The sequence below is a fragment of the Elaeis guineensis genome, chromosome 1, assembly GCF_000442705.2.
Source record: "Elaeis guineensis isolate ETL-2024a chromosome 1, EG11, whole genome shotgun sequence".
Classification (NCBI taxonomy): Eukaryota; Viridiplantae; Streptophyta; class Magnoliopsida; order Arecales; family Arecaceae; genus Elaeis; species Elaeis guineensis.
In genome coordinates this window covers 150461287-150487236 of record NC_025993.2, presented here as the reverse complement: position 1 = coordinate 150487236, position 25950 = coordinate 150461287, and the positions used below count along the sequence as shown (strand labels likewise).

Sequence of the window (25950 nt, the reverse complement as noted above, 5' to 3'; positions counted from 1 at the left end):
AAATATTTCTCCCTTAGTGATTAGGTCATCTCATAATCTAATTGAATCAAACCTAATTGAATCTAATTCAATTAGATTTTATTTAATCTATTTTACTCAATCAAATTGAACTAATCAGTAATCTAATTTTTAATTAATCTTCTATTAATTCACTAATACTTAGTGAATTAATTTATTACAACTTTTGCATAAGATTAATCATCAATCGAATTGATGATTAAGCCCTTGAATGATTTTCAATCGTTGATCAGCCATATGATCAGTCAGAAATTTCTTTTGAGTGTGACCCTATAGGTTCGAACCTAAGCCGATAGCACAGAAATAAATTTCTGAACTAATCGATATAATTTTTAGTAATGGTGACCCGACGTTCGGATAAGTCGAATGATAGTGAAACAACATTCAAGAACCTATTGACGTATGGTTGTCGTATAATTTATCCCTTTGATCCTAATGCTCAAGAACGACCTAGGATTTAACTATCAATCCTAGATAAGTCATCTACATTATATTTTAATCTTTCAAACCATCACATGGATTACTTGGACTCAGATTTTGTTAAATTGAAATACATTGATATATTAACTCCTACTAATTTAGAGAGATCAATCACATCTTGACTCATGCACCGACTTGACAAGTACTTGACTGCATCCAGAAATCTTTCGTTATTGAATTAGAAACTCAGTTAGTCCGACATCAAAGTATAGTGAGTTGCTTGCAAGTCACCGTGGTGATCTCAGGTTGGAAGGACACTTATATCCATACCCTTCGTGAGCTACCCTTGACCGCAGAGTACTCCGCAGTTGGTCACGTTCAGTGACGATGTACTCCTACATCTCACCTGCATACCATACCAGTGTCTCCATACCATTTGGTTATGAAGACAACCAATGCATATGGCACACAATCATCTACACTTGATATCGCTATCATTCTAATCATAGCGTATCGTTTGATCGCGAACCAATTTAAGGACTATGCAATAAATCTTTCTTTATCAATCAAAGTTGTCCTAAGGACTTCATCACAACATAAAAGTTCATTAGAAGATGTAACCTTGTGATGAAAAAGATCAAATAATTTTTATTATTTATCAATTCATATATATTTATAATTAACACAATCGTCAAACAATTAGTTTTAGAATATATTTTTCTACATTTAGATCTATGATGAGAAGCCAAGTTTTTATATTGCTACCTTAGCATGATCTCCAAGGGTCAGGAGTGATGCGGTTCAGTGGAACATGACTAGGAAAGCAACCAAACCTTGATAGATTGGCATGAGCATCCAAGAAAAATCATTGGACATCACACACATGATTTGTTACTCAAAGCCCGAGCGGTTATAATAACATTAGTTGTTGCATAACCATGAGTACAAATATATTAATGGATTTTGCATAGCTCTAAATAAATTAGAGGGATCAGAGGTGCAAAATCTAGTGTGATTAAGATAATTTGGGGTATGACGAGCTTTTTGGAGTGATGATATTTAGTTTGATGGTAACTTAATATATCATTGCTCATCGGTACCTTTCTTGTATGGTCGCATGTTTCATTTTTCTCGTATGACTGTGAGAACATATCCACTGGAATTGAGAGTTGAGGAATGTTGATGTCTATGTGCGTGAGTGGGAGATGTTGCGTGGAGTCCATAGGATACGTTCACATAGCATGCAACATATGACAATTATGTTAGGATAATTAATAAAATAATTATGATCGTATTCTCTTTGAATTTAAATTAGATTAGTTCTGTTTGAATTCAAGTTAATTATCTAAATGATAATTATGATTATATCCTCTTTGAATTTAAATTAGATTAGTTCTATTTGAATTCAAGTTAATTATCTAAGTAATAATTGTGATCATATCTTCTTTGAATTTAAATTAGATTAGTTCTGTTTGAATTCAAGTTAATTAACTGAAGGGATAAATCCTAAGAGAGATATAAGTATCTCTGACCTTCTACAGAAAATGCATGTAATATTCCTCTCTCCCATCTCTCACTCAATCATCGAAATATTAGAACTCTTTCTAAGAATCTGCTCTCCAGAGGCATCATCATTGGTCTTGGAGATTCGTAAAGTAAACTCACACCTTTGGGACTACGTAGATTTCAATCGGGATATGCCCACACACTTTTCCCATGGTTACCATACTTCACATTTGGCAAATCCAAAGGAAAAAAAATCCTAAAAAAAAAGAATTTGACAAGCCGGGATGCCAATGTTTCCCCACCCATTCACAGCCTTGCAGGCTGCGATCTTTTGACCACCTTGGAGGTGGGTATGTCATACCGGCATTGGATCACCTGTCGTTCCTCATAGAACCTCTGGTTGCTCCTCTGTTCCCTTCTCTAACTCCGTGTGCCCAGATTGATTTGCTGGGTCCGATCCAGCTAACCATCCACCTTGTCGAAGGAGAAAATGGGAAGTACGGAAGCAAAAAGAAGATGGCGAGCGTAAAACTCTGACTATAGAAAGAGCCATTAAACCACCAACCATGTCTGAACGTAACATCAATTAAAGATTCCCCTTTATTCGTACATGAAGTAAATTCTATATAAGAATATAAAAAGAAGACAAGGCACGTTCACCTCTAATAGGCTCACATGCACGGCCACCGTCCTAAGTCCTAATGTCCTATATATACGACTGCATCTGTACTGAGTAAACAAATCATACGCGGGCAACAGAAGTTATTTTCTTGTATCAAGATTAGAGACAGCAGAAAAGAGAGGCAACACATCCAGAAAGGTAGAGAATATTGGAAGATGGCAGTGAAGTGCACAGCCTGGACCATCGTTGTGCTGGTGACTTTGATGGCCTTGGCTTCCCCTCGTTATGTGTGTTCAAGAGTTCTTAGACCACCATCAAAGATTAATGGGATTTCTAGCTATGATGCTGAGACCCCCGACAACGTTGCTCGACCGGCTGCAGGTTTAGTCTCCATTGCTTTGGACCAGGAGAGATGGAGTAATTTGAGGAAGAGCTTGGAGCAGGTGCTGACTTCTGGGTCTAGTAGCAAGGGCCCTGGTCACCAACAGTAGCTCCTTCACGATCTTTTCCTTTTTTGAGAGAAATTTCTTCAATCTTCTTTCTTTAGGATTTCTTTTCATTTGCTCTTAGTTTTGTCTTCGGTCTTGGAGATCGCTGGATGAGTTATTTTGAGTCTGAAGTCCCCACTAGAAAGATAAATAAAGAGAGAATATGAGGTTTATCTGCAGCCAACTCGGTCCTTGAGAGATTATTAGGTCATGGTCAAAACATTATCTGTACTTATCATCAAAAGAAAACAACAAATCACCGCAAGCACCGCAACATTTGGGAGATGGCTATCGCCAGCATTCACTTTGGATATCCTGTCACATCCTAAACCTAACATCCGAATCAGATACGTGATAGACACACACTTCTTAGAATGTCCTAAAAAATATGCAAAACCTAAAAATAATTCATTATAATATCTCAATATCTAAAATAATAATGATCTATTTTCATATCAATGAGCAAAATTTATACAATTACAAATTCAGTTCCTTCTATCATCCGACAGGATATCAATAATGCTTTATCTATTCATCCGCTCACCCACAAATCCAAACCATAGTCAATCATGAGCATCCTACAATTCTGAGAAAAAAAAATGGAGGGGTGTAAGCTTTACAGCCAGTAAGAATTTTGCATATCACATCAATATAATAATATAATATAAAAATAAGGATAAGCAATAAAACATAAAATCTCATGTTTAATATCCAGAATACTGTAAACATCCATAAATTATCTCTCTTATCAAAAGAGATGCATCATCATATGTTAACGGGTGGAACACTTTTATTCAGCAATAATTTCATGTCTTGTCCTCTATTTCTTTTTTCATAATCATATGATCTTTAACCTTTTTCTTTTCGACTTTGGACTAACCACGACTATGTCTCAGTCCCTATCCGATCAAATTTTCACTCATAAGCCCATCAAGGTTGTCCCAAATATGAGCTCCTGGCTGACTGTCCCATGTATAAAAGTCCGTAGAAGCTGTCCCAGACATAAGCTCCTGATGGGCTGTTCCAGACATGAACTCTTGGCCGGCTGATCTACATATAAGCCCATGGAGGCTGTCTCAGGTATAAACTCCTGACAGACTGTCCCAGGTATAAGCTCCTAGTGGACTGTTCGACATGACGAGGTCAGTCCAAACTATATATATCTTTTCCATCTAGTTATTTAGGTTGCTTTTATCATATTGATTTCTAGTTTACAGTTGACCAAATTGAGTATATCATATCCACATGCTCATATTATCAATTACTGATATATATATATATATATATATAGTCCACACATTAGGCATTTACGCTGAAAATTAATAAATAATAGTATCTTAAACACAATAAATCCCTCAACACAAGTTCAACAATATAAAACCAACGGTACAAATCCAACAATAAAAATAGTATATATAATGGTGATCATGTACAGAAATTCTTACTTTTATCGGTGACCGATCTAAATAAAGAAATCGATGAACTCCTCAATCTACAAACTCGAAATCAAGATATTTTGCTCGATACCTTCTTGTACAATAATTACATATTTACATGATCAGGATTAAACATAAAAATCATATGCGATTAAGGATAGAAAAATTATGAAAAAATCCTTATACATTATAAGTCCAGGCCTCTCCTAGGGTCAACCAATCAATCTAGATTACGTAGGTATTTGGACTGTCCACTGATACATAAGATTTTTAGAGAGAGAAAATCATTAAGAAAGATAAAATTTTAGAGAAAAAAAATAGAGGAGCAATTCTTCGCCTTCCTCAAAAGAGAAACTACGATTCAAAATCATTAAGGGTCATATCATGGTGACTCAATACGAGATTAACAATGATCAGATCTATAAATATCCAGCAAAGATCGGACTAGGATCGACAAATTATATGGTTATCAAAGCGAGTCTGGATCTCTTTAAAAAGTTCATATCAAGTTCATAGTGGGGTACATGAGTCAGATTGAGAGAGAAAGAGAGAGAGGGTAGAAAGATATAAAAGAGGAGAGAGAAAATTCTTTATTTTTTTCTTTATTTTTTTTCTTTTCTCCTTCTTTTCTTCTTTGTTGGCCGAACAAGAGAGGAAGGAATGATGATTCTTGGTGGCTGGTGGCCAAAAAATCGACGATAGGTAGAAGTAACAGACGGCCGACAGCGGTGGAACAAGGACGGCCGACAGCCTATGGCCGGCCAACAAAAAAAAATAAATTTTTGAAAAAACAGGGGACCTCCAATTTTTTTTCGTTCCTTCAATCATCGGCGATCACTGACGGCCATGACCTTCAAAAAAATAGCAGGTAGTTGGGGGTTCACTATCCAGGGGTGTGGCATCATAGATGACGGCGTCGATGGCCGAAATGGAGAAAGGCTCGTTCAAAATAGGAAAAAATAGAGGCTATTTTGTTTAAATACAAATCCGACAACCACCAGCTCCAATCGAACGTCAACGATCAAAAAACAACCACAAGAAGGAAAAGAGAGAAGGGAAAAAGGAGCTTATTTGGCTTCAATAGCCAGAGGGTTTCCGATGACCTTCTTCCCAACAGCAACCTACGGAAGAACACGAGAAATCCTAAATGATTCTCGGCAATCTCTCAAACGATTTGAGATGATGATCTAGGAGAGAGGAAGTTCTTATAGACAAGTTTTCTTAGGTTAATCTGAACACTCGAAGCTCCGATTTGGACAAAATTGGGAGAGAAGAGACTCTTAATCAGAGTCTTCTTCCTTCTCTTTTTATGTGCGATGCGCATGAATTTGTAGGGTTTTTGGGCTATTTTAAAATTGAACTAGGTCCAAAAGTCTAATGGACTGGGTTATTACGTATTCTATACTTTGATTGAAGATTTCAATGTTATCATCAACAGCGATGAGAAGCTGGGTGGAGGTGTCTTTATTGCTGATACTGAAATCAATGAATTCAGGAACTTTATTAATTCTTTTGCGCTCATTGATCTGGGGTTCAGGGGAAGTTCTTTTACATGACGTAATAACAGATTCGGACAAACTCAGGTTTGGGAGAGATTAGATAGAGCGCTCGCCACTGATACATGGATTAATTGTTTTGCTGACTCCGTTATTCACCTGCCTCGAATTGGGTCGGATCACTGCCATCTGTTACTCCAGGTGTCGGCTCAACCCTCACGCACCCGACAACCCCCTTTCAAATTTCATAGTTTTGGTGATCTATTGAAGGTGTTCAGCAGGTGGTCCGGCGAGCTTGGCGCGGAGCCTTTGATGCTTCTCATGGAATCCGGTTGCTGAAACTCCTTCGGAACGCGAGGCAGGCGCTGACTAAATGGAATAGAGATTTTGTTGGCAATCTCTTCGACAAAGCTAAACATCTGGAATCCCAAATCCAGAGTATGCAAGAGGAGGACATTCGTGGTGGAGGTACCAATCTTCAGATTCAGCATCATATTTCTAGGAAGGTGACTGAATGCTAATGGGTGCTTAAATTACAAGAGATTTATTGACGACAGAAATCAAGAACTAGATGGTTGAAGGAGGGAGATCATAATACTGCATTCTTCCATCAGACTACGGTTATTCGGCGCAGGTGAAATATGATTTCCTCGGTTGTGACTCCGGACGGTGAAGTAACTACTGACACTGATATAGCTCATATTATTACGAACTATCTCATTTTCCATTGGAACAACCATGCTAATCCACCTTTTATTAAGCTCCCTCCCATTTCTACGGCCATCATTGCTGCTCAGAAGCAACAGATGGTGCAGCCTATTACTGATGATGAGATCATTAAAGCATTATCTCAACTCCCTTCGGATCGGGCTCCGGGACCATCTGGATTTCAACCGTTATTCTACAAACAGTTTTGGTCCATTGTGAGAGGTGATGTTTTGGCCGCCATCCATGAAGTCTTTGATTCAGGTTCTATGCCGATGGATTGGAAGGATACCCACCTTGTCCTTATTCCCAAGACTCGCAATCCGCGACAAGTCAAAGGTTATAGGCCAATTAGCCTTTGCAACAGTTTGTACAAATGGGTGGCCAAGATCCTTGTTAACCGGATAAAACCTCTGCTTCCTACCTTGATTTTTTTGGAACAAGGAGCCTTTGTGCCGGCTCGTAATATTTTTGATAACATTATGCTTGCTCAGGAAATTTTCCACTCTATGGAGTCGGCATCAGTCCATAAATCTCTCGTGGCAGTGAAAGCAGACATGGAAAAAGCCTACGACAAGCTATCGTGGAGGCACCTTCAAGCTGTTCTCCATCACTTCGGCTTTCATCGGCGGTTCATATGCTGGATCATGTCCTATGTTCTGAACCCAAAATTCTCAATGATAATTAATGGAAATCCTTCACCATGGTTTTACTCATCTGGTGGTGTTCGTCGGGGGTGCCCCCGCTTGCCATTTCTCTTCATCCTCTATTCCGATATGATATCCCGCTCCCTATATTATTGTGTTGAGGCTGGTAGTTTGAAGAGATTCCAACCCAATCGGCGAGGACCCATCATTTCTCACTTAGGAGGTGTTTGGTTAGGAAGAGTGAAGATCTGAAATCGAAATCAGAATAGGCGACTCCTATTCTCACTGTTTGGTTGAGAGGAGTCCTATTCCAATTCCGATTTCAAAATGGAATGAGAATGGCTCAATCTATATAGAACTCAATCTCTACTCTCCTCTATAGATTCAAATTTTCATTCCAATTTCGATTCTGATTTTAATTCCGATCATGAACCAAACGCTTCGGAGAATTTGGCCATTCTGATTTCAATTCTCATTTCCATTATGATTCCGATTACGAATCAAACACCTCCTTATTGTTTGCTGACGATCTTCTTCTTGTTATGAAAGCCACCAAAAGGAATGCCCGAACATTAAAAAGAGTTGTTACGGATTACTGCTTGCAATCTGGCCAGCGGATTAACAACAACAAATCTATGATTTGGTTTAGCAACAGGGTTAATATCCGGACTAAACAATATATTGTCAGCCTCTTTGACATCCAATTATATGATGGTGGGTGGTCCTACCTTGGGGTTCCTTTAATTGGCACTAAGCTTATCAAACATGATTTTGAGCCATTGTTCAACAGAGTTAACAGCAGGTTAGAAGGCTGGAAATGGAAGCATCTATCGCAAGCAGGTCGCCTCACTCTAATCCAATCTGTTCTGAATTACACTTATGTCTATCTATTATCCTCTGTTCCGGTTCTTTGTGCTGTCCTCACCGAATTGGAACGTGTATTCAAAGCTTTCTTTTGAGGCCATGATATGGGTTAGAGAAAACTGCACCTAATCTCCTGGGGGAACATCTGTAAACCAAAATGCTATGGGGGACTGGGTCTATACTCCTCAAGGATCCGGAAGCAAGCGTTAATGGCCCATGCTGCGACGCAGTTAATGCTCAACAGAGACTCTCTGTGGGTTCAGTTGGTGAAATTGAAATACAACCATGAGGATTGGTTGAATTACACTCCTAAAAGAGGGTCTTCTGCTCTGGGCGCACCATTGTTTCTGCTTCTAAGGTGATCGCCCATGTGTTTAGATGGCAATCGGTAATGGAAATAATATTAACATCCTCAAGGACCCATGGCTCTCTGAAATTCCTTTGCTTTATAGTGCCACTGCATACAATTCGGTTGCAAATCAGGAGGATTGGATTGTCGCCAAGCTACTAAATAGGGATGGAACATGGAATGCTGAATTGTTACATGACCTCTTTTCTTCAGAGAGAATGCAAGCTTTGCCATTACCCACATCTCGACAGGACGATTGCCTATTGTGGAATGGTAGTGCTGTTCCAAGGTTCACACTCACACAGCGGATATTTACAGATACATTCTTAACACTCAGCAGGTTACAGACACAATTAATCTTAACTGGATCTGGAAGTTGAAGTTGATTCCCGAGTTCCGCTTTTTTGGTGGAAGGTATGAAGGGATGCCTGCCTTGCAAGCTTTGCTCCTTGATCGTGGTCTCAATCACCTTCAGGATGGTCTTTGTGCCCAATGCTCTGCTGATACAGAAGACATCAACACTGCTTATTTAGTTGCCGGCTTGTCGCACCTCTCTGGTATTTTTGCATTCAACTCACTTTAATCAGTCAGTATGACATCCACTCTCTTCAAGATCTTATTTCCCTCACTTCGGATGCTTCTGTTCCGGACTGCCTTTAAATCAGTTATTTGTTATACCGCCTGTCATATATGGATAGCGAGGAATGAGTTTATTTTTCAAGGGAACTTCCGCTCAGTGGTGCACATCCTCTATCCGGCTCTTCAATTAAACTCATCGCGCTCCTCTTGTTCCCGGCGGCTCTGATCTGTAGCACTAGGGCATCGACGGTTAGTGAACCCTCCTTCGACTCATACCCACTTGATGTCTTTGAATACCTTGTCGATCAAGGTCAATTTCGATTCTTCTTGGGCTAACGGAAGAGTTAGATGGGGATTCATTATCAGAGATCATTATGGTGTTCTCCTGCTGGCGGCATCGGGCAGGTCTCAGGCTTTTTTAGTTTCAGAAGCTCTGCTTGGACGGCTCTCACCGCTGTAGTGGCCCAAATGGGATTCACTCGCATGAAGGTAATTCCCTGACAGTCATCAATTGGATCGACAACAATTTATCCTCTTTCCGTTGCTCAGGCATTCTGCCTCCATTGCACCCTCTGTTAGCAGACATCATTTTGTGTGCCTCGTCCCTCGATTTCTTCTCGATCTCCCATCCTTTTCATGAAGCCAATCAACCGGCGGATGCTCTTGCCTCATCACTCATGGATGCTTCCTACCCCTCTGCTTCTCTTCTTCCATCGGCCTTCCTAGTCCCCCGCCCCACCCGAAAGGCAATTGAAACAAAAGAAAGAAAAAAATAAAGAAAACAGCATTCTCTCTGGTACTGAAAATTCCTTAAATTATTATTTCTGTCTTGACCAAATGATTATCTGCATTATTTTAACCAAGAAACATTTGATTACTCATGATTTATTCATGGAATTCATTCATGACGTCCCAAAATCTGTTGTACAATGGAAAGAAAGAGTTGCAAAAATCTCTTATATATATCAGTTAGCAACTAAAGCTTATGGATTAGATTCTTCAATAGTGCATCTCTGAAAATTTACACTAAATAATTATAGTGCCTTTGGATCTCTCCTTCTTTTCCGTCAAAAAGACATAATAAATCTTATAAGATGGACATTTTTTTTTTTCTCCTGATAAATATAATAGGGTGGACATTTACAGATAGGTAACACTAGTACAAGTTCTATGTTAGCATTGTTAATGCAAGCAAATGTCAAAAGAAAGGATATATACGCTACATAGGCACAAAGTAATTGGTAAATAAGAGTTGGAAAAATTAGTTCTCCTCTATATTGATGTCTAAGAGACCCCGCCATCTCATGCCAAATATCTCAAATTGCATCAAGTATAAGCATAAACCTGATCTGTTTGGAGTTCACCTGCTCTTAGTATCTCAAATATTCTTTTATACCGAAAGCTCCTTCATGTGAGATAATCTTATGGAGAGCAAAATTCAAAATAATAGCATCTCTCCAAGATAGTGATACAGACAACTATGTTCGCAAGCATGGAAGAGCGCAACAAGAGTTGAACCATGCATGGGAAACAAAAAAAAAAAAAAGTAGACAAAAGGAAAACAAGTACTAATGGCTTTACGGTTAAGAAAGCATAAATCAAACCCTAATAGAATGACATGAAGAAGTGTTTTAAAATGCTGGGGAAGGCAGTTAAGGCTAAGATTGTCAATGGGCTGTGTCTTGGCAGAGCACAAGCAAGAGTTCAAAAAGGCCCAATCAAGTGACCCTGTCCAAAACAATGCGTCCTATAGCTAGTTCCTTCTCTTGATATCCTAGTTGAGGCTAAGCAAGGTCTGATGTAGCCTAAGCAGAACTTCTGGATTAAATTTTCAGGGTTCCTCATAAAAGGGTTCAAAAGGATGTGATGTTGATCACATTACAACAAAAAGGCTACATCCATATCATGTATAACAATAGATAGGATCTCAAACTTAGGTGAAGGGTGTCTCGATAGGTAAAGCTCATGATTTGTCCTTGAAACAATTTCTCTTTCCAAAAAATAGTATCCATTGAATTGGGGTGCTGCTCATTGGCTTCCATTTAACATTAATAAAAATCATTTGAAGAGAAGAAGGAGACGGATTCTAGGAAGGGTTGTGGTGGAGGAGGCAATATACCATCCCACTACCTCCATCCTTTTGGCTTGGAAGAACCTTGAGGCAGAACAAGTTTTAGGTAACAAGATTCATATGAAGTTGGCAGGTTTCGTTGGTTTATTATCATGGTAAGGACAAGCAATTTCTAAGTCCCTTAATGATGCTTTTGGTCCTAAATAAGTTTTCTAGTTCCAAGTTTCGTTAGCTTTTTTTGGTAAACAAGCTAGCATAGGCTTTTAGTATCATTGTACGAGTAGAGCTTGTTAAGAAAAAATATTTTTTAGTTCCCTAATTAAATCACTGGATTGCTTGTAAATCCTCCATTTATAAGTTTCACATAGAGTTGTCAAAGCTTGCTAGCCTCACTTTGAAATTTTGATGAACATGGCTTAAATGGTTATGGATGATATGAGTCACATTTTACCTACAAGGTGCTTGAGATCAGTTATAGAGAACAAGTGCTCAAACTAGAATACAAACAAACCTAAATCATCAAAACATCAATATATATGTAAAACAAGTATCATAGATGGTGCAAGATTATTTAATTCACAAAATTTTGGCTCAAGCTTGATCAAGTTAAAAATTTCAACTCCAACCTCACTCTAATTAGAAGATCTTCCAATTTGACCTATAATAACCCGGCCCAAGATATTGGATGGCCCAAAAGATTTCATAAGCCCGAACCATGCATGAAACTTGAGAAACGAAGAAGAGAACTCCCAATAAGAGTTTGCTTCTTCTCCCTGATCCCTTCGGAAGATGGATTTCGAAGGATAATCAAACTCTGGCAAGGGGTCTATAAAACCCCCTCCTCCCTCTAATCATCTTACCCCCTCTAAATCCTGATCAACATCGGTGGGAATCCGATGAAGAGTTTTCGACTTTGTCCATCCATATCTCTTAATTAGTGAGCCACCATTGAATATCTCATCGAAGACGAGGTAAAGGGCCCTCCCTTTCTTGGTCCCTCAACCATTGTTAATGGGTTCAGTCATCTGATTGCTGCGGGAGATTGCCAGATTTCATGGTGAACAAAGCCCTCCCTTGTTCACCACTTTTTCTCTTCTTCCACCGCACCAACCGCCATTGCTGACCATGCAAGGGCTGCCAAGGTCAGAGCCTCTTGGGTCCGCTACCGCCAGGGGTCGCCATCGAGGGGGGGGTGTGGCCAGCCTATAGCCATATCTCCCATTCTCCTGTTTCTATGGAAAAAAAGAAATAAGAAAAAAAGAGAAAGGGAAGAAAACGAAAGAAAAAAAATAGAAAACAAAGAGAGAAAAGAGAGAAAAAAAAAAAAGAAAAGAGAGAGTTTCTCTCTTTCCTCTCTCTCTTTTTCCTCTTCTCATTTGCTTTCTTTAGTTTCTCTCTTTATTTCTCTCTCTATAATTTTCTCTCTCTTTATGGATTTTTATCTTTAAAAATTTTATGGATCAGTAGAGGATCCAAATGCCTAGATAAACTCAGGTCGATCAATTGAACCTGAGAGGGATCCTGAACCCATCATATTATGGTTGTTTATTGTAATTTCCTACGGTCCATAATCATCTATAATTTTTACGTTTGATCCTAATTAGGTAGAGATGCAATTGTTTGCACAAGATGCATTGAGTAAAACACCTTATTTTCGAGTTCATTGATCGTAGAGCTAATCGATCGATATAGTTAAATCTAAAACTAATAGAATAAAGATCCCTTTACATGATCACATGCATATATGATTTTTTTTGTATTATACATGATGATTTTTGGTTTCGCATTGAATATATAATTTTTTTATTATATTTGTGTTATATGTTGACTATTTTGATTGCTATGAATAAAATATTAAATCTTTGAAATTGAGTAAGAAATATAATACAAAATTATTGAATAGTGTATTGATTGTATAAGAGGATTTAGACTAGCCATGATGTAAATTGCCAGTCATAGACCGAATTATGACATCTTGGATTGTCAATCATGGGTCGGATCATGACCTCCTGATTTGCCACTGCTTATTCTAATTTGCTATATAGACCAAAGCGAGGATATCTTGGTTTACCATCACAGACCAAAATACGGTTATTAATAGTTTGCCATCATGGACTAAAGCATGGTTTATGGTTTGACAGTCATGAGTCAAAATTGATCATGATTTATCCAAAATTAAAAGACGACTATTGATTTAGAATATATTAATGAAACAAAAATAAAAAGTTATACAAACTCCTATGTGATATATATAATGGATTTATGATGTCATATGACTTGCAATATATATTTATATAACTATTGAATTATATTGGATACAAGATTTTATGATTTATACTTCTCATTGATATGGCTTATTCATTTTTTTTGAATTGTATTATTATATTAGTGTATATGTGATGGAATTCTTACTAGGCTATAAAGCTTATAACTCTATTTTTTCTCTTTTCTTGTAGATTTACGGGATGCATAATATTGGATGGATTTGAGCATAGAGTTCGAGCGATGGATTCATTTTATAAGCCTTGCATGATCTTTAAGACATCCTATGCATGACCAATAATGAAGCACATTTAGTTGATCAATGTTGGCATATCCTATGCATTATTACAAACAAGTTAAATGTGGGGTCAAGGATCAAAACATTCTCAATCTCAAAGCACAATAACTTGCGAGAATCAGCCTACACCAACCCAATCCTCTGAACCCTAGTATGAAAGAAATTTTTTCAAATCCAAACACAATTTAGATGGCCCTAGTTGGATCGGCTCTTATCTTACTAAATCACGAAAATAGTCAAAATTGTGATTCATGTTAAATCCAAACAGGGCATAGATTTAAATCAAGTTAAACGTCCCCAACGGAAACCTTAATTGGGTTTTTGTCTGCCACGTAGCTCTTTTGGCGGACCGCAACGGTAACTTACAATTCTCGAAGCCCAACCTCCGGTAGGGTGGCAAGCCCGAGCTCTGGGTTCGGTTTGGGTCCATATCTGGCCGTTACCACCAAATCAAGAGATCCCCCCTCATAACGACCCGATTTCGAAGGCCTCCGCCATTAACAAGCAACCGCCACAGCGCATAGTCTCCCACATCCCAAGCTCCTCCTTTTCTTCTCCTCCTCCCGCAAAGGATCTTCGCCGTCGTCGACCCCATCTGAAGAAATTAAAAAAACAAAAGAAAACAGTGCCAAGAAAAGCAAAAGGGCCGAGCATCGCTTTGTCCTCCTCCTCTCCCAAGCACCTTCTCCTCCCCATTCCACCCCTCGCCCGCAAGATAGACGCCATAAAAGGCTAGAGGGCCCCCAGAGAATGGAAGAAGAGAGAGAGAGGGGAGGAGACGGGATGGGAGGGGACGGCGAATGCGGGACGATGGTCATCCATGAGGAGTCGGAGGAGCTCCGGCAGCGGCCACCGCCGCCGCCGCTGTTCCCAGGCGTCGAGGATGACGTCGGCATTGGCGTCCCCGCCAACCGCCGCAGCAGCTTCTCCTACCACCGCCTCCCCGAGCAGCTCATCAAGCTCACTATCATCAAATTGGACGCCACCTCCTTCGGTATAATTAATTGTTTTTTTAAAAAAAAATCCCTTCTTTTTTATTTTCTTGGTGAATTCAGCATCGAGCTGCCGGCGATGACAATTCTTGGTTTTGCGATGCCGGTAGATGTACAGATTGCGCGGACGGCCGCCGTGTGGGAGCTGAAGATGGCGATCGAGAATTTATTCAAAAACTCTGCCGATGATGGAGGATGCTATATTTCTTGGTACAAATCATTGCCCCCGTTCTTTGTTCTTCGTTCTTCCTTCCTCAGTTTATTCTTCCTCATTGGCTTACAGGTAGTGACGAATTTATGTAGTATTTATTATTTTTTATTATTTTTGCTTTTTCTTTTTTGATCATGGATAGATTGTGAGTTTGAGCATAAACCTACGAGTAAATAGTCAGAGATTTCTTTAATTCAGGGGTTACATAATGGGTCTGTTTTTTGTTTATGGCAGGTCACATGTTTGGCGTCACTTCTGCTTATCCTATGATGGCTTTAAATTAACTGATGATCACACGACTCTTCGAACCTTTGGAATCAAAGATGGCGATGAGGTTAGCATGATTGATGACACAAGATCTTGAGTATAGCTTGTTATCCATCTGTTGATATGAAAACAAGATCATGGTTGAAATCTATGCAATATTCTTATATCTCAAATGAAGCTCTCCTTTGATAACGACTCGATCTTGATATGAAAATAAGAACATGTTTGAAATCTATGCTGTATTCTTGTATCTTAAATAAAGTTCTTCTTTAATATTGACTTGATGTGTGGTGCTTTCAGTCCTCATAAAATGTTTTTTTGTATAGTGCAGTAGCCATTGCTTTTCAAAATCATGGTTAGATAAGGTAATGTTTGTGGACTGGAGGTGAGCCTGTATGATATCCGATCCCATGCCTGTAAGTTCACTATAGGACTCATGTTGTCATTAACTTTTGAAGTCCAAGTGTTGTTGATACAAAATTTACTAATGGGCAATTGCTGGTGCTATTAAAACTCATCCTTTCCACTTAATAATGCAAATTGCTTTTGGACCTCTAGCCTCTTAGAATAATTACATCTGCATTCGTTGATTGATTATGGGGATCATGGTTAGGTAATAGGTTATAATTGGTGGACTTAGCTTAAAATATCTTTAGGATGCTAGAAGCCATCTTTTATATTTATAATATACCCGAAAATATTCATTAGGATGTGTAACTTATGTAATGGACAATATAACAATGTGTTTTGGATATTATGAAAATGTACAAGAGCATGCCAGTGACACAAGCATCAACTTTAGTTTACTTTCTAGGCTGGAAATTGTATCATGGTGACAGGAATCACCTTTTTATTCCTCATTTGATAGTTCTCAAACTCCTTCCAATATTATTAAATTGGAAAAAGTCCCACCACCTAAGATTATAATATGAACTGAGTTGGACCCCTATATCTTAGATGCATCACAATTGTTGACCTTAGCCCAAAAATTCTCCACATTAGTCCAACAATACTAGGTTTGAATGGCCATTTATTCTTACCATTAAGTAAAATGTGCTGACCACATCAGGTACACGGACCATATACTGGAGTATACTGTTTCATGCTTTGCTTCCACACCCCACAACCACCCCCCCCCCCCCAACCCAAACTCTCCCCCTTTTGATTCATGTCCAGTTCTTTATAAAACACACAGTTACATTCCACCTAGGAAAAGTGGAACCAAGAAATAATTGCTATATTATTGCTTCACAATGTATAATGTTACCTTCTGCAGAAATTTCTTAAAATTTCCTAGTCTTTAAGAACCTCACTTCTTGAATCTGATCCTGCAGCCACTATAAATGCAGGAACAATTACATATATTTATCATGGGGATAATCCAAAGAGTAAATTAGCTTATCATTTTGGCTTTCAAATGATATATCGCTTGCATGCTATTAATTTCTAGAAAGACTTTTCTTTTTGGTTTTAGGGGGTTGCATGGGGGATAAATTAGAAACTGTCTTTCGAAAAGGAGAAACTGATCTGGATATTATTAGCTTATGTTTTTTCCAAATCACATGTCTTAAAAGTTTTCCTGCTTTGAATTTCATCATCATAATGTTGTAATCAGTATTGCATACTCTTTTATCATATACAGAACATGTGAACATTACATCTGCTAAGTTGAATGTGTAATTTTTTCAGGCTTTAACATATTGTTTCTGTATCTAATAGACTCTGTATATTCTATAAATTAGAAAAACTGTCTTTCGAAAGGAGAAACTGATCTGGATATTATTAGCTTATGTTCTTTCCAAAACATATGGCTTAAAGGTTTTCTTGTTTTGAATTTCATCAGCATAATGTTGTGATCGATATCGCATGCTCTTTTATCATATACAGAACATGTGAACATTACATCTGCTAAGTAGAATGTGTATTTATTTCTGGCTTTAACATATTGTTTCTGTATTAATTAGACTCTGTATATTCGATATCCAATTGTATTTACACTGAAAAGTTGTTGTTTGTTTTATCCTTCATGCAGCTCCATTTTATGAGACATGTTTCACTGAACCACAGTGAAAGCAATTGGCGACCCCACAGAAGGTAAGGCCCTAACAAAATGTACTCTTTTAATTATTTGAACCACTTGTTGAGCTTCTTCATATGAATCTATTTTCATTCACAAGCAGGTTGTATGTTTATATGTTTGTGAGCAAGGCCCTTTAATGACACATGTAACTGAATTCTTTTTGTCTTAAAGGTCGGTGACAGCGCCAGAGATCCTTGAAGTAATTGAAGAGAACGACAAGGATAAGAATGGTAATTACATGGATGCCAGTCCATCCATGGATGTGCACCGTGACAACTGTGATGAAGGTAAAAGCCTTATAAGACGCAAGGAATCCAAATTGGGTCATTTCTTCCGTGTCTGGTTTTCCAACACCAGGAGGAGTTCACGGAGAACAAAATCAGACGACCTGTCTCTTCATTCAAAAACTTTCAGTAATCGTCAGAGAGTGGGATCAAAGGTGATGCAGTATCAATCCAATAGAAACTCTATAGTGGAAGTGAAGTGCTTTTGTGTTCCTTTTTGAGTAAACAAGAATGCCTGCAGCCCAGGATTGCCACATTTTGTGTAAAGGACTCACTTTACATTTTCCCAACACAGATAAGATTCATTCTCTCTCTCTCTCTCTCTATGCCTTATCAACACCCCAATCTTGCATTCTTGGATGAATTTGGTGAACTCAGAGTTGATTATACCATAAATGATTTTGGCTGATATTTTTTTTAAAAAAAAAATTCAGTACTTCATGTAATATACAACATACTTAGGACCTCTCTATCAGTGTGGAAAAAGAATTTATGTTCTGACGATCTTAAGTGAATAGCCAAATCACTTAGATACAACCATGCTTAATAAGGGCTAGATTCCATATCTGTAGAATAATAAGCATCTATGGTGGTATGTTTTGCACATAATTCCAACTAGTACAAACTGTATGAAAAGTAGAAGTGGTTTTCCGAGCAATGTACTTTAGTCGGCTGAGGGAGCTAGGTCAGGACATGTGACAGTATCATGACTGCAAGAGGTTCTTTACCTGAGCGTCAGAAAATTAGGTTCTCGAATCTGCAGGAAACTAAAGCTTTTCAAGGCTGTTATGAACATGAGTGCTACAGTAAAGGACAACCAAAATAATTCTGTAAGGCAGGACCTGAAAGATACTGGTGAATTATAATTTAAGACTTGAAAAAGGTTCTGTTGTCCTCAGATCAGACTGTATCCACCTTGTCTGTCTACAAGTTTATATCATTGCTAGGGAGAACATTGTTCATAATGACATGGTTTTTATGAAGCATTTATCTGAGCAGAGCCAAGCCAAGCTTTTAGCTGTTTTATTCTTGGCTTGACCATATCAAGGGATTGTTCCAGCTTGAGCAGAGATGTCAGCCTGTTCAAGATTGGTTCACAAGTATTCTTTAGCCCATTATTTTGACTCAGGTCCTTTTCTAGTGGAGCCTTAAGGTACACCTTGAGCTCAGGTCATTTTTTATTCAAACAAACTGATGAATAAGGAACCTCTAGTATATGAACCCTTTTTTGATTGGTGCTGGTCAAAGATGTGCCCCCATGTGTTTTTCTTTCATAAATATCGATAATTTTAAAAATAACATTAGTTGAATCAAGAGTGGAACATGATCAATGTACTGTATTTTCCATGGGACTATAGCCCAGCTAAGAGTTTTGGATGTCAAACTAATTAACCCGAGTCAAAGTTATATAAGAATATTACTAAAAATATTTGTCACTAATCTATGGTCTCCCCAAGGAGCAATCCCTTGGCCACATTCATGACCAGTATTTTTTTGGCTCAGGAAATTATTAATTCCATTGAACATTTGAAAGCTGGCAATCTGTGACCATTAAGCTTGAGATCAGAGAAGGTTATGATGGATAAAATTGGAATTTCAGTAATGAAAAGAATTGGTATCCATTAATTTATAAATTTAGTTCATGTGCAAATATTATTCCTCCGGAACCAAGTAAATTCTAATTTATTGAATTCCTCTTGCCCCTTTCGAGGCCTTGAGGGTACTCAATCATGTCGACCTCGTATTAAGGTTCTGTAATGGCCTCATGACTATGTAACTTCTTGGGCCTAATTTCTGGGAGGAGGCAGCCTAAACAACTACGTGTCAACATAGACTATCTTTTTCTGAAAGTAAAATGACATAGCCTTAATGACTGATATATTTCAATGCTTGGATGATCTGTAAGTATAAACTTGTCTCCATGTAAATTTCTTGATGACTGATTTAAGACAAACGTATTCATACTTTTATCAAACAAAAAGAAATAAATTAGCAAGTGCACTAGATTTCTATGGCTCTAATGATTTTTTTTTTTTTCCTTACTACAATCTTTAGCTAAATAGAAGTATAAAGAGATTGAAAGGGATCCATTTCATTGGGCCAGTGCTTATGACCTCTCTTGCCCGTATTGAGCATCTGTTCTTTCCTGGAAGGGTCAGAAAGGCTTGGAGGATCTCAATGTTGAGAAGCAGCTAGGGTCATTTCAAGATCACAATTTATTAAACAACCAACCACTAAATTTAGGTGAGCTGAAGGGTGGTCCGGTAATATAAATTTAGTTTTACAATGTTATAACAGCGAAATGAGATATCCCACACTTGGGTGCGTGTATGAGATCATAGCGATTTTACTTCCTCCAATCATGGTCAAGAAACCAGTTCAGAGCATGGAATCACTCGAGCATTCAGAAAACACTGAAAGGAAGCATGTTCTTGGGAAACTTGCTAGAATCTCCTGTAGCAGTCAAAAAAAAAAAAAAAAGTTAGCATTTATCGAAAGAATATGGTCTGAAAAGAGAAAAAGAGCAAAAGATTCTAAAGTTGCCTATGGCATGACAATAACTAAAGGTAATATTGAGAATTGGGGTGCAGATTCTTCAAAAAGATACAAGGTTGGAGAATTCATCTCTTGTAATGAGAGGCACAGAGACATTTTCTGCGAGTGTTTATGGTCGAAGAGAGGAGAAATGTGCTTCTCTTTCTCTGTAAAACAGATCTGAGAAAACGATCTTTTCTTTGGGCATCTTGGTTGCAGTATCCTTCATTTATTACCGGGGGATTTCTGACCTATAAAGATCTAAGCAGAGGCTTTTACATATTTCATCTTGTATGGTGGCTACCCTATAAAAAAAGGTAAAAAAAGGAGAAAATTCCGTGAACATGGTCGACAGAAAGCCTAATGTGGTAGATCTTAGGTATTCGGTCAGGAATGGTCCTATGTTTATGTGCTGCAGGCAATATGAAGACAATTAGATGAATTGAAATGCATTTCAGTGAATGTAAAGGAGGATAGATCACTACGACTGGAGTGAACAACGAAATAAACCTGCTCTGCCTCTAAGCTGATTACGAGCTATTGTAACCAGATACCATGGTCTATCAGAACAAGGGCCAGAACTAGTTGCAGTTTTAAATGGAGTACTAAGCTTCCAAGTAGCTTTAAGTGTTGACGGGGGATGAATTGAAGTTTTTCTTATATATATCTTGCATGAACCTTAATACATCGCTAAATGGCCCACACAATTTTTTTAACCACCTTACTATTATACTCAAGGATCTACAAGCTCAAATGTGGATGAGAGATATCTTTTAAGTATAAAAACAACTCAACATCTGACATAGAGTCGTTCTTCATATAGAGTACATGGTGTGACTTGAGGTCCTGTATTTCCAATATACGTAGCAAGAAAAGGTCACCAAAAGAAAGTCTTTTTATCAACTAAAGATTAAAAAAGACTCTAAGCTAAAGCACACTAGCTAGGATCATCAGAACAATGGTAAACTGTGACATGGAGAAAGTATTGTGAATATTCTATTGGTACAGGTGGTGGGAAAAATTCGACTGAATGGTGAAGAACATTTTGCTTGTAAAACTAACTATGTGACCTTAACTGGAAACAAGGATATCTCTTCCATGCTTTCTCCATTTGCTTGAGTAAAGACCAAATGACATTCATGCTGCTTTCAAAACAGAAACATTTGAACTTTTAGAGAGGTGATTTTGATTGTTTGATAATATAGTAGATCTTGAAGCCACTCCCTTTGAAACACAATCTAGTGCACTATCTTTGAAACAACATAGGCTGGGTTGGGGGGGTGTGGAGAGTGGGGGTGCGGGGGGTGGGAGAGAGAGAGTACATTTAGAGAACTTCAACCTTCTTTGTCTGAGACAAACCCAAGATACATGAATGAAGTTTTTAATTGAAGTCCTCTGAAGCAAGGGAAGTTGTACAAGAAAAATCCTTTCATTTGGTTAGGAATCTAAATTGCTCAAAAACCATTGGAGTTTCAAATTCATGAACTGGAGTTTCAACAATTACACAATAAATATAGACTTGACATAAGCCATAAATACATGTGACCCGGGTCATCTCTATGAGACCTGCTTTCCTGTCATTGCAACAAAGAAATTTCTATATCCTCAAATTGTCTGAAGGCACCAACATTTGAATTTATTGTTTCTTTTCTCCTTTCCTGTTGGAAGCAACCCACATCATTCCTCAGTATATCAAATCCATGTCCTCTCGCTATCCTATATTTTTTAATCTAAAGAAGTGTTTTCTTTTTGGGCATAAAATTTAGAGAGATATTTGGCATTTATAAATCACCAAAATCCTGCATGTATTTCATTCCGCCATTTGAAATGTCATCTACATTTTTTTGTTCTGACATCTAAAAATTAATTTTATCATTAAAAATGTTTTATGATTTTATATTCTTTAAATATTAGTATTACATATAATAGAATTCTTTAGCTAAATGCCACAACTGATCTTCAATTTTATGTTCCTTCATCTCAATTTCTTGCTCAACCACATGAATTTTCATTAATATTCCTTTTTATTTCTTATCAAATGAATGGCATCTTCTAGTCTTAGTATGATATTGGGGAATCTCATTGCTAGTTTGCTTCCTTGTGTCTAACTACTGATGTTCATTATTTTGCAATTGCTCATACGGATATTTTGAATGGAATGTTACCAAAGTTCACTAACTATAACAACCTCTAGAATCTTGCTCAAATGTTTGTTCTCCTTGTTATCAAATCCATGTTAACTGCTGCTATGACATTCATAAAAATCACTTTCAGATATTAGCTGAACTGTGAGTTGAAATACATGGCACTCTTTAACATTTGTTAGTCTGGGGTACGTATAGCAGCAAAGTGAAACACACGAGGAAACATGCTAAAAGAAATGTCTTCATACACAACGTAGAGAAGCATACTCTAGAAAGTTTTCATTAGATAAAAATAAAGATAACTGCATACCTATCATCTTTTCTCAGAAAATGGGGAAATAAAAACATAACTGCAATCAGAAGTTTTGAAATATCACTGAAGAAGATCGATGCTGATGGATTAAGGCGATCCAAGAAGGCTTTCTCAAACTGTTAGCTTATCCAGCTACCAAAAGTGTAGGAAACATTCAGCAGTTAGTAGATCCACATTGTTTTGGTAAAATTCTGCTCGAGAGAATCTGTTTCATATGTCAGTATTAGCATGTATGGAAAACCTTGTCAGACAAACAATTTGATGGAAACAAACGATGCATGATAGTAAAAATTAATTGTTCACAATAAAAGGAATGAAAAATTCCACTACTGACAACCACATAAATCCATTTATAACTTGCAGACGCAGAACCGTTGCCCCCACCAATGAAGCAATTGTCGAAACTTGGTAGCCCTAAAACTGAAGACCAGAAAATCTCAAAATATTGATTCTTGATGAAAAGAAACAATTTTAATCTCCAAGCATATGCATAAGTTGGCCAATATAGATATTGGAAGGATCAAAAGAAGCATAATGTGGGAAAATGAACTTGCACAACATTCATTTGAAAAGAAAGGGAGGACAAAGCACAAGAAGAAGATCGTGATGAAGAAGAAGATATTTAAGTACATGGGAAGAACCTCTGAGTTGTTGAGAAGGAAAGAAATGGAGAAAGTGATATTGGCGCGGCTCAATCTGAGATTGGTTTGCGATCATGCGTAAAGCCCATCATCGGATTGAACCTCACCAATATCGCTTCTTTCATCCGCTAAAACATCCATGCAGAACTCTTAATTTCCATCCAATAACAGCCACACCTTCTTACCTAATCCACCAGCTAAGGCCGCACATCCGATAGAATATGATGCTAGTTTAGGTCATGGCTTCTCATTTTGCTAGCCTTACCTAAAAACACCTCCACTATCTCCTCCACCCTACTATCGTGTAAGAAAGATAACTGAGCAATTATTATAACAATGCTAAGTGGGAAGCACCTGTCGGTGGGGCGCGTGTCAGGGCTAAAGTGTTACGCAGGATAGCGTTATCCTTATCCCTTAGGATCACACTAAGTGTTAATGGCAAAGGAGGAAGAAGGACAGGTTGCCTTCACTAGGGTCCCAACGAGCTAGCATTCACCCTAAGCTATCCTAGAACTCAGAAAACCAATAGCATCAAAGTTTGCTCTGCATGCATGGCTTGTGGCACTGGATGATGATTCTTAGATCTATAGTTGATGTCGCTTTCTTGCATGGCCTCCACAATTGTGTGACAAACCAACAAGCCAGAGAAGTCATGCTCAAGGGCGGAAGAATGAGAAAGGAGATCAGGTGTTGGAAACAAGAGGAGGGAAAGGAAGCAATGCGCGCAGTGCGGGGAAGGGGAGGGCATGGAGGATATAAAGGAGGTGGGAGAGGTGCCTCGGGATGTCAAGGCATGGGGAGGAGAAGGTGAGGGAAATGATGGAAGGGAGCGGTGAGCCAAAGCCCGAACTCAACTTTAGAAGGTGAGTCACGCTTAGCTTGTTGTACTACACACCAATGAACACCATAATATAATATATCAATAAAATAAAATATAATAGAAGAGAGAGAGCTCTACTAAACCACCGCTCTTGCGCATGCCCACCTGCAATATTCCCTCACTCGCATAACACCAAACTGCTCCTTTTCCACGTACCTCATTTGTTTAACACTTCGCATCTAAATTTTTATTCTTAGAAGAACGTAGGGAGTAAGGTAGAGTAAGAGAGAGAAAGATAGGGAAGCTAAGGTGGTTTGGTTAGGGAAGGAGAGAGAAGAATCTTTATATTATTATTTTTATGATCCTTGGGAGCAGGAGCGCAGAATGTGTGTGCCTAGAAAGAAGTTTCGGAAACACGTACAAAGAGGAGCTCCTTTCTCTCGCCTCTCTCTCAACTTCCCACTCTTCTAATCCCCCAACCACAAGCGGGGACAACGGCGTTAAAGTGGTTCTGCCATGACACCACAAGCGGGGACAACCACCCTTGGGCTGCACCCCTTCTTTTCGTTTTTCCTTTCTCTTTTGGCAGCACTAGGAACTTAGAACCCTCACCTTCTCTTCTATACTTCCTTTTAAAAGATCTCAGTACGAGAGAATGTTGGTTAGACATTTGTATTTTTTGTTGGGCCCCATTTAAGATAAGGTACGTGGCAGATGGCAGATGTGGAGTGTTGTTATTTGATAAGGTGAACCAAGAAATAGATCGGGTCCGATGGAGGTTTTCTCCTTCAAAAATAGGTGAAGCGAGGGAAACAAAGGGAAAAAGGTGTGAAAGCCTTCTTGACCTCATGATAGGAGTGGCTCAGGTGGCGTGCCACTACCTCTAACCAGATTCCCACGCCTTAACCATAATCCATCATCCTCCCTTTTCTCTCTCTCTCTCTCTCTCTCTCTCTCACACACACACACACACATCAGATCCTAGGACTATGTATCTCTCTTCTTTCTATCTCTTCCATAGGAGTGATGACTTAAAGGATTTGGAGGTCAACATGGTCTTGGTCAAGGTGGTGGACAAAGAGACATCCATGTTTTGCTCTCACCAGCACCCTTTCCCTCAGCGCACGTTGATCTTTTCCCGGGTTTCCACCTCTCATGCACATGTAAATATCATATATTAAAGACTAAAAGCACACATACTTTCCCAATCTACTGAGGCATATGAATAATAGCATGGCCCTTCACTTCTTTTGGATAGAATGTCATCTGCGACATCATTGATGTATGGAATATAATATTAATATTTACTCACCTTCGATATTGTTATGTTTGTTAGAAATAACATAATTCATGCAATGGTACAAGCTTTTTTCTTCACCGGTATCAGCATGGCAGTAAAGGCAAGCTGCCATGCTAGTGGCTTTTATCCTACCATAAATGGTGATGTTAATTAACTTGGGTGCCTGAATTCATCCATGCAGCCATCTTCACCGAAACGGTTTAGTTATGGGGCACGTCGTCTGATCATGCAATGCACACGAGGGCATGGATCAGATTGGACGACCTTTGTAAATCGTGCTTGCATCAACTTAGACATGCTACAGTTGACAAGGTTTTGAACTGACCATGGATCCCATGTGAGGTGTGCGTGGCACCACAGGGTGCGGAGCATCGGTGGATGGCATCTATCGCAAGATGGACGACCATCAAACAACACATGATGTACGCCATGCGTGCTCATGTACAGTCATTCATCCTATGATGGATGCCATTCATGGATGCACCATACCCTGCGGTGCTGTACGCACACCCCAAAGATCCATGCTCTTTGGACCTCAACTATAGAAGTGGTGCCACTAATTAACGATGTCCTACAATTCCAATGTTTGAACATTAAATCTT

The 25950-nt window shown here is 38.5% G+C and overlaps 1 protein-coding gene across 1 annotated transcript; it reads left to right on the top strand.

Moving 5' to 3' along the window:
- Positions 1–13970: 13970 nt before the first annotated feature.
- LOC105061048 (uncharacterized) lies at positions 13971–17878 on the top strand. The gene is made up of 5 exons (XM_010944977.4): positions 13971–14755; positions 14864–14963; positions 15199–15298; positions 17264–17325; positions 17483–17878. The coding sequence occupies exons 1-5, from the start codon at positions 14512–14514 to the stop codon at positions 17814–17816; spliced, it is 840 nt and encodes a 279-aa protein (XP_010943279.3). The 5' UTR covers positions 13971–14511; the 3' UTR covers positions 17817–17878.
- Positions 17879–25950: the final 8072 nt, after the last annotated feature.

Coding starts and splice junctions, on each gene's coding strand:
- LOC105061048 (XM_010944977.4), top strand. CDS start 14,512: ATGGAAGAAGAGAGAGAGAGGGGAGGAGACGGGATGGGAGGGGACGGC. Junction 14,964..15,198: donor GGAGGATGCTATATTTCTTG/GTACAAATCATT, acceptor TGTTTATGGCAG/GTCACATGTTTGGCGTCACT. Junction 17,326..17,482: donor AATTGGCGACCCCACAGAAG/GTAAGGCCCTAA, acceptor TTTGTCTTAAAG/GTCGGTGACAGCGCCAGAGA.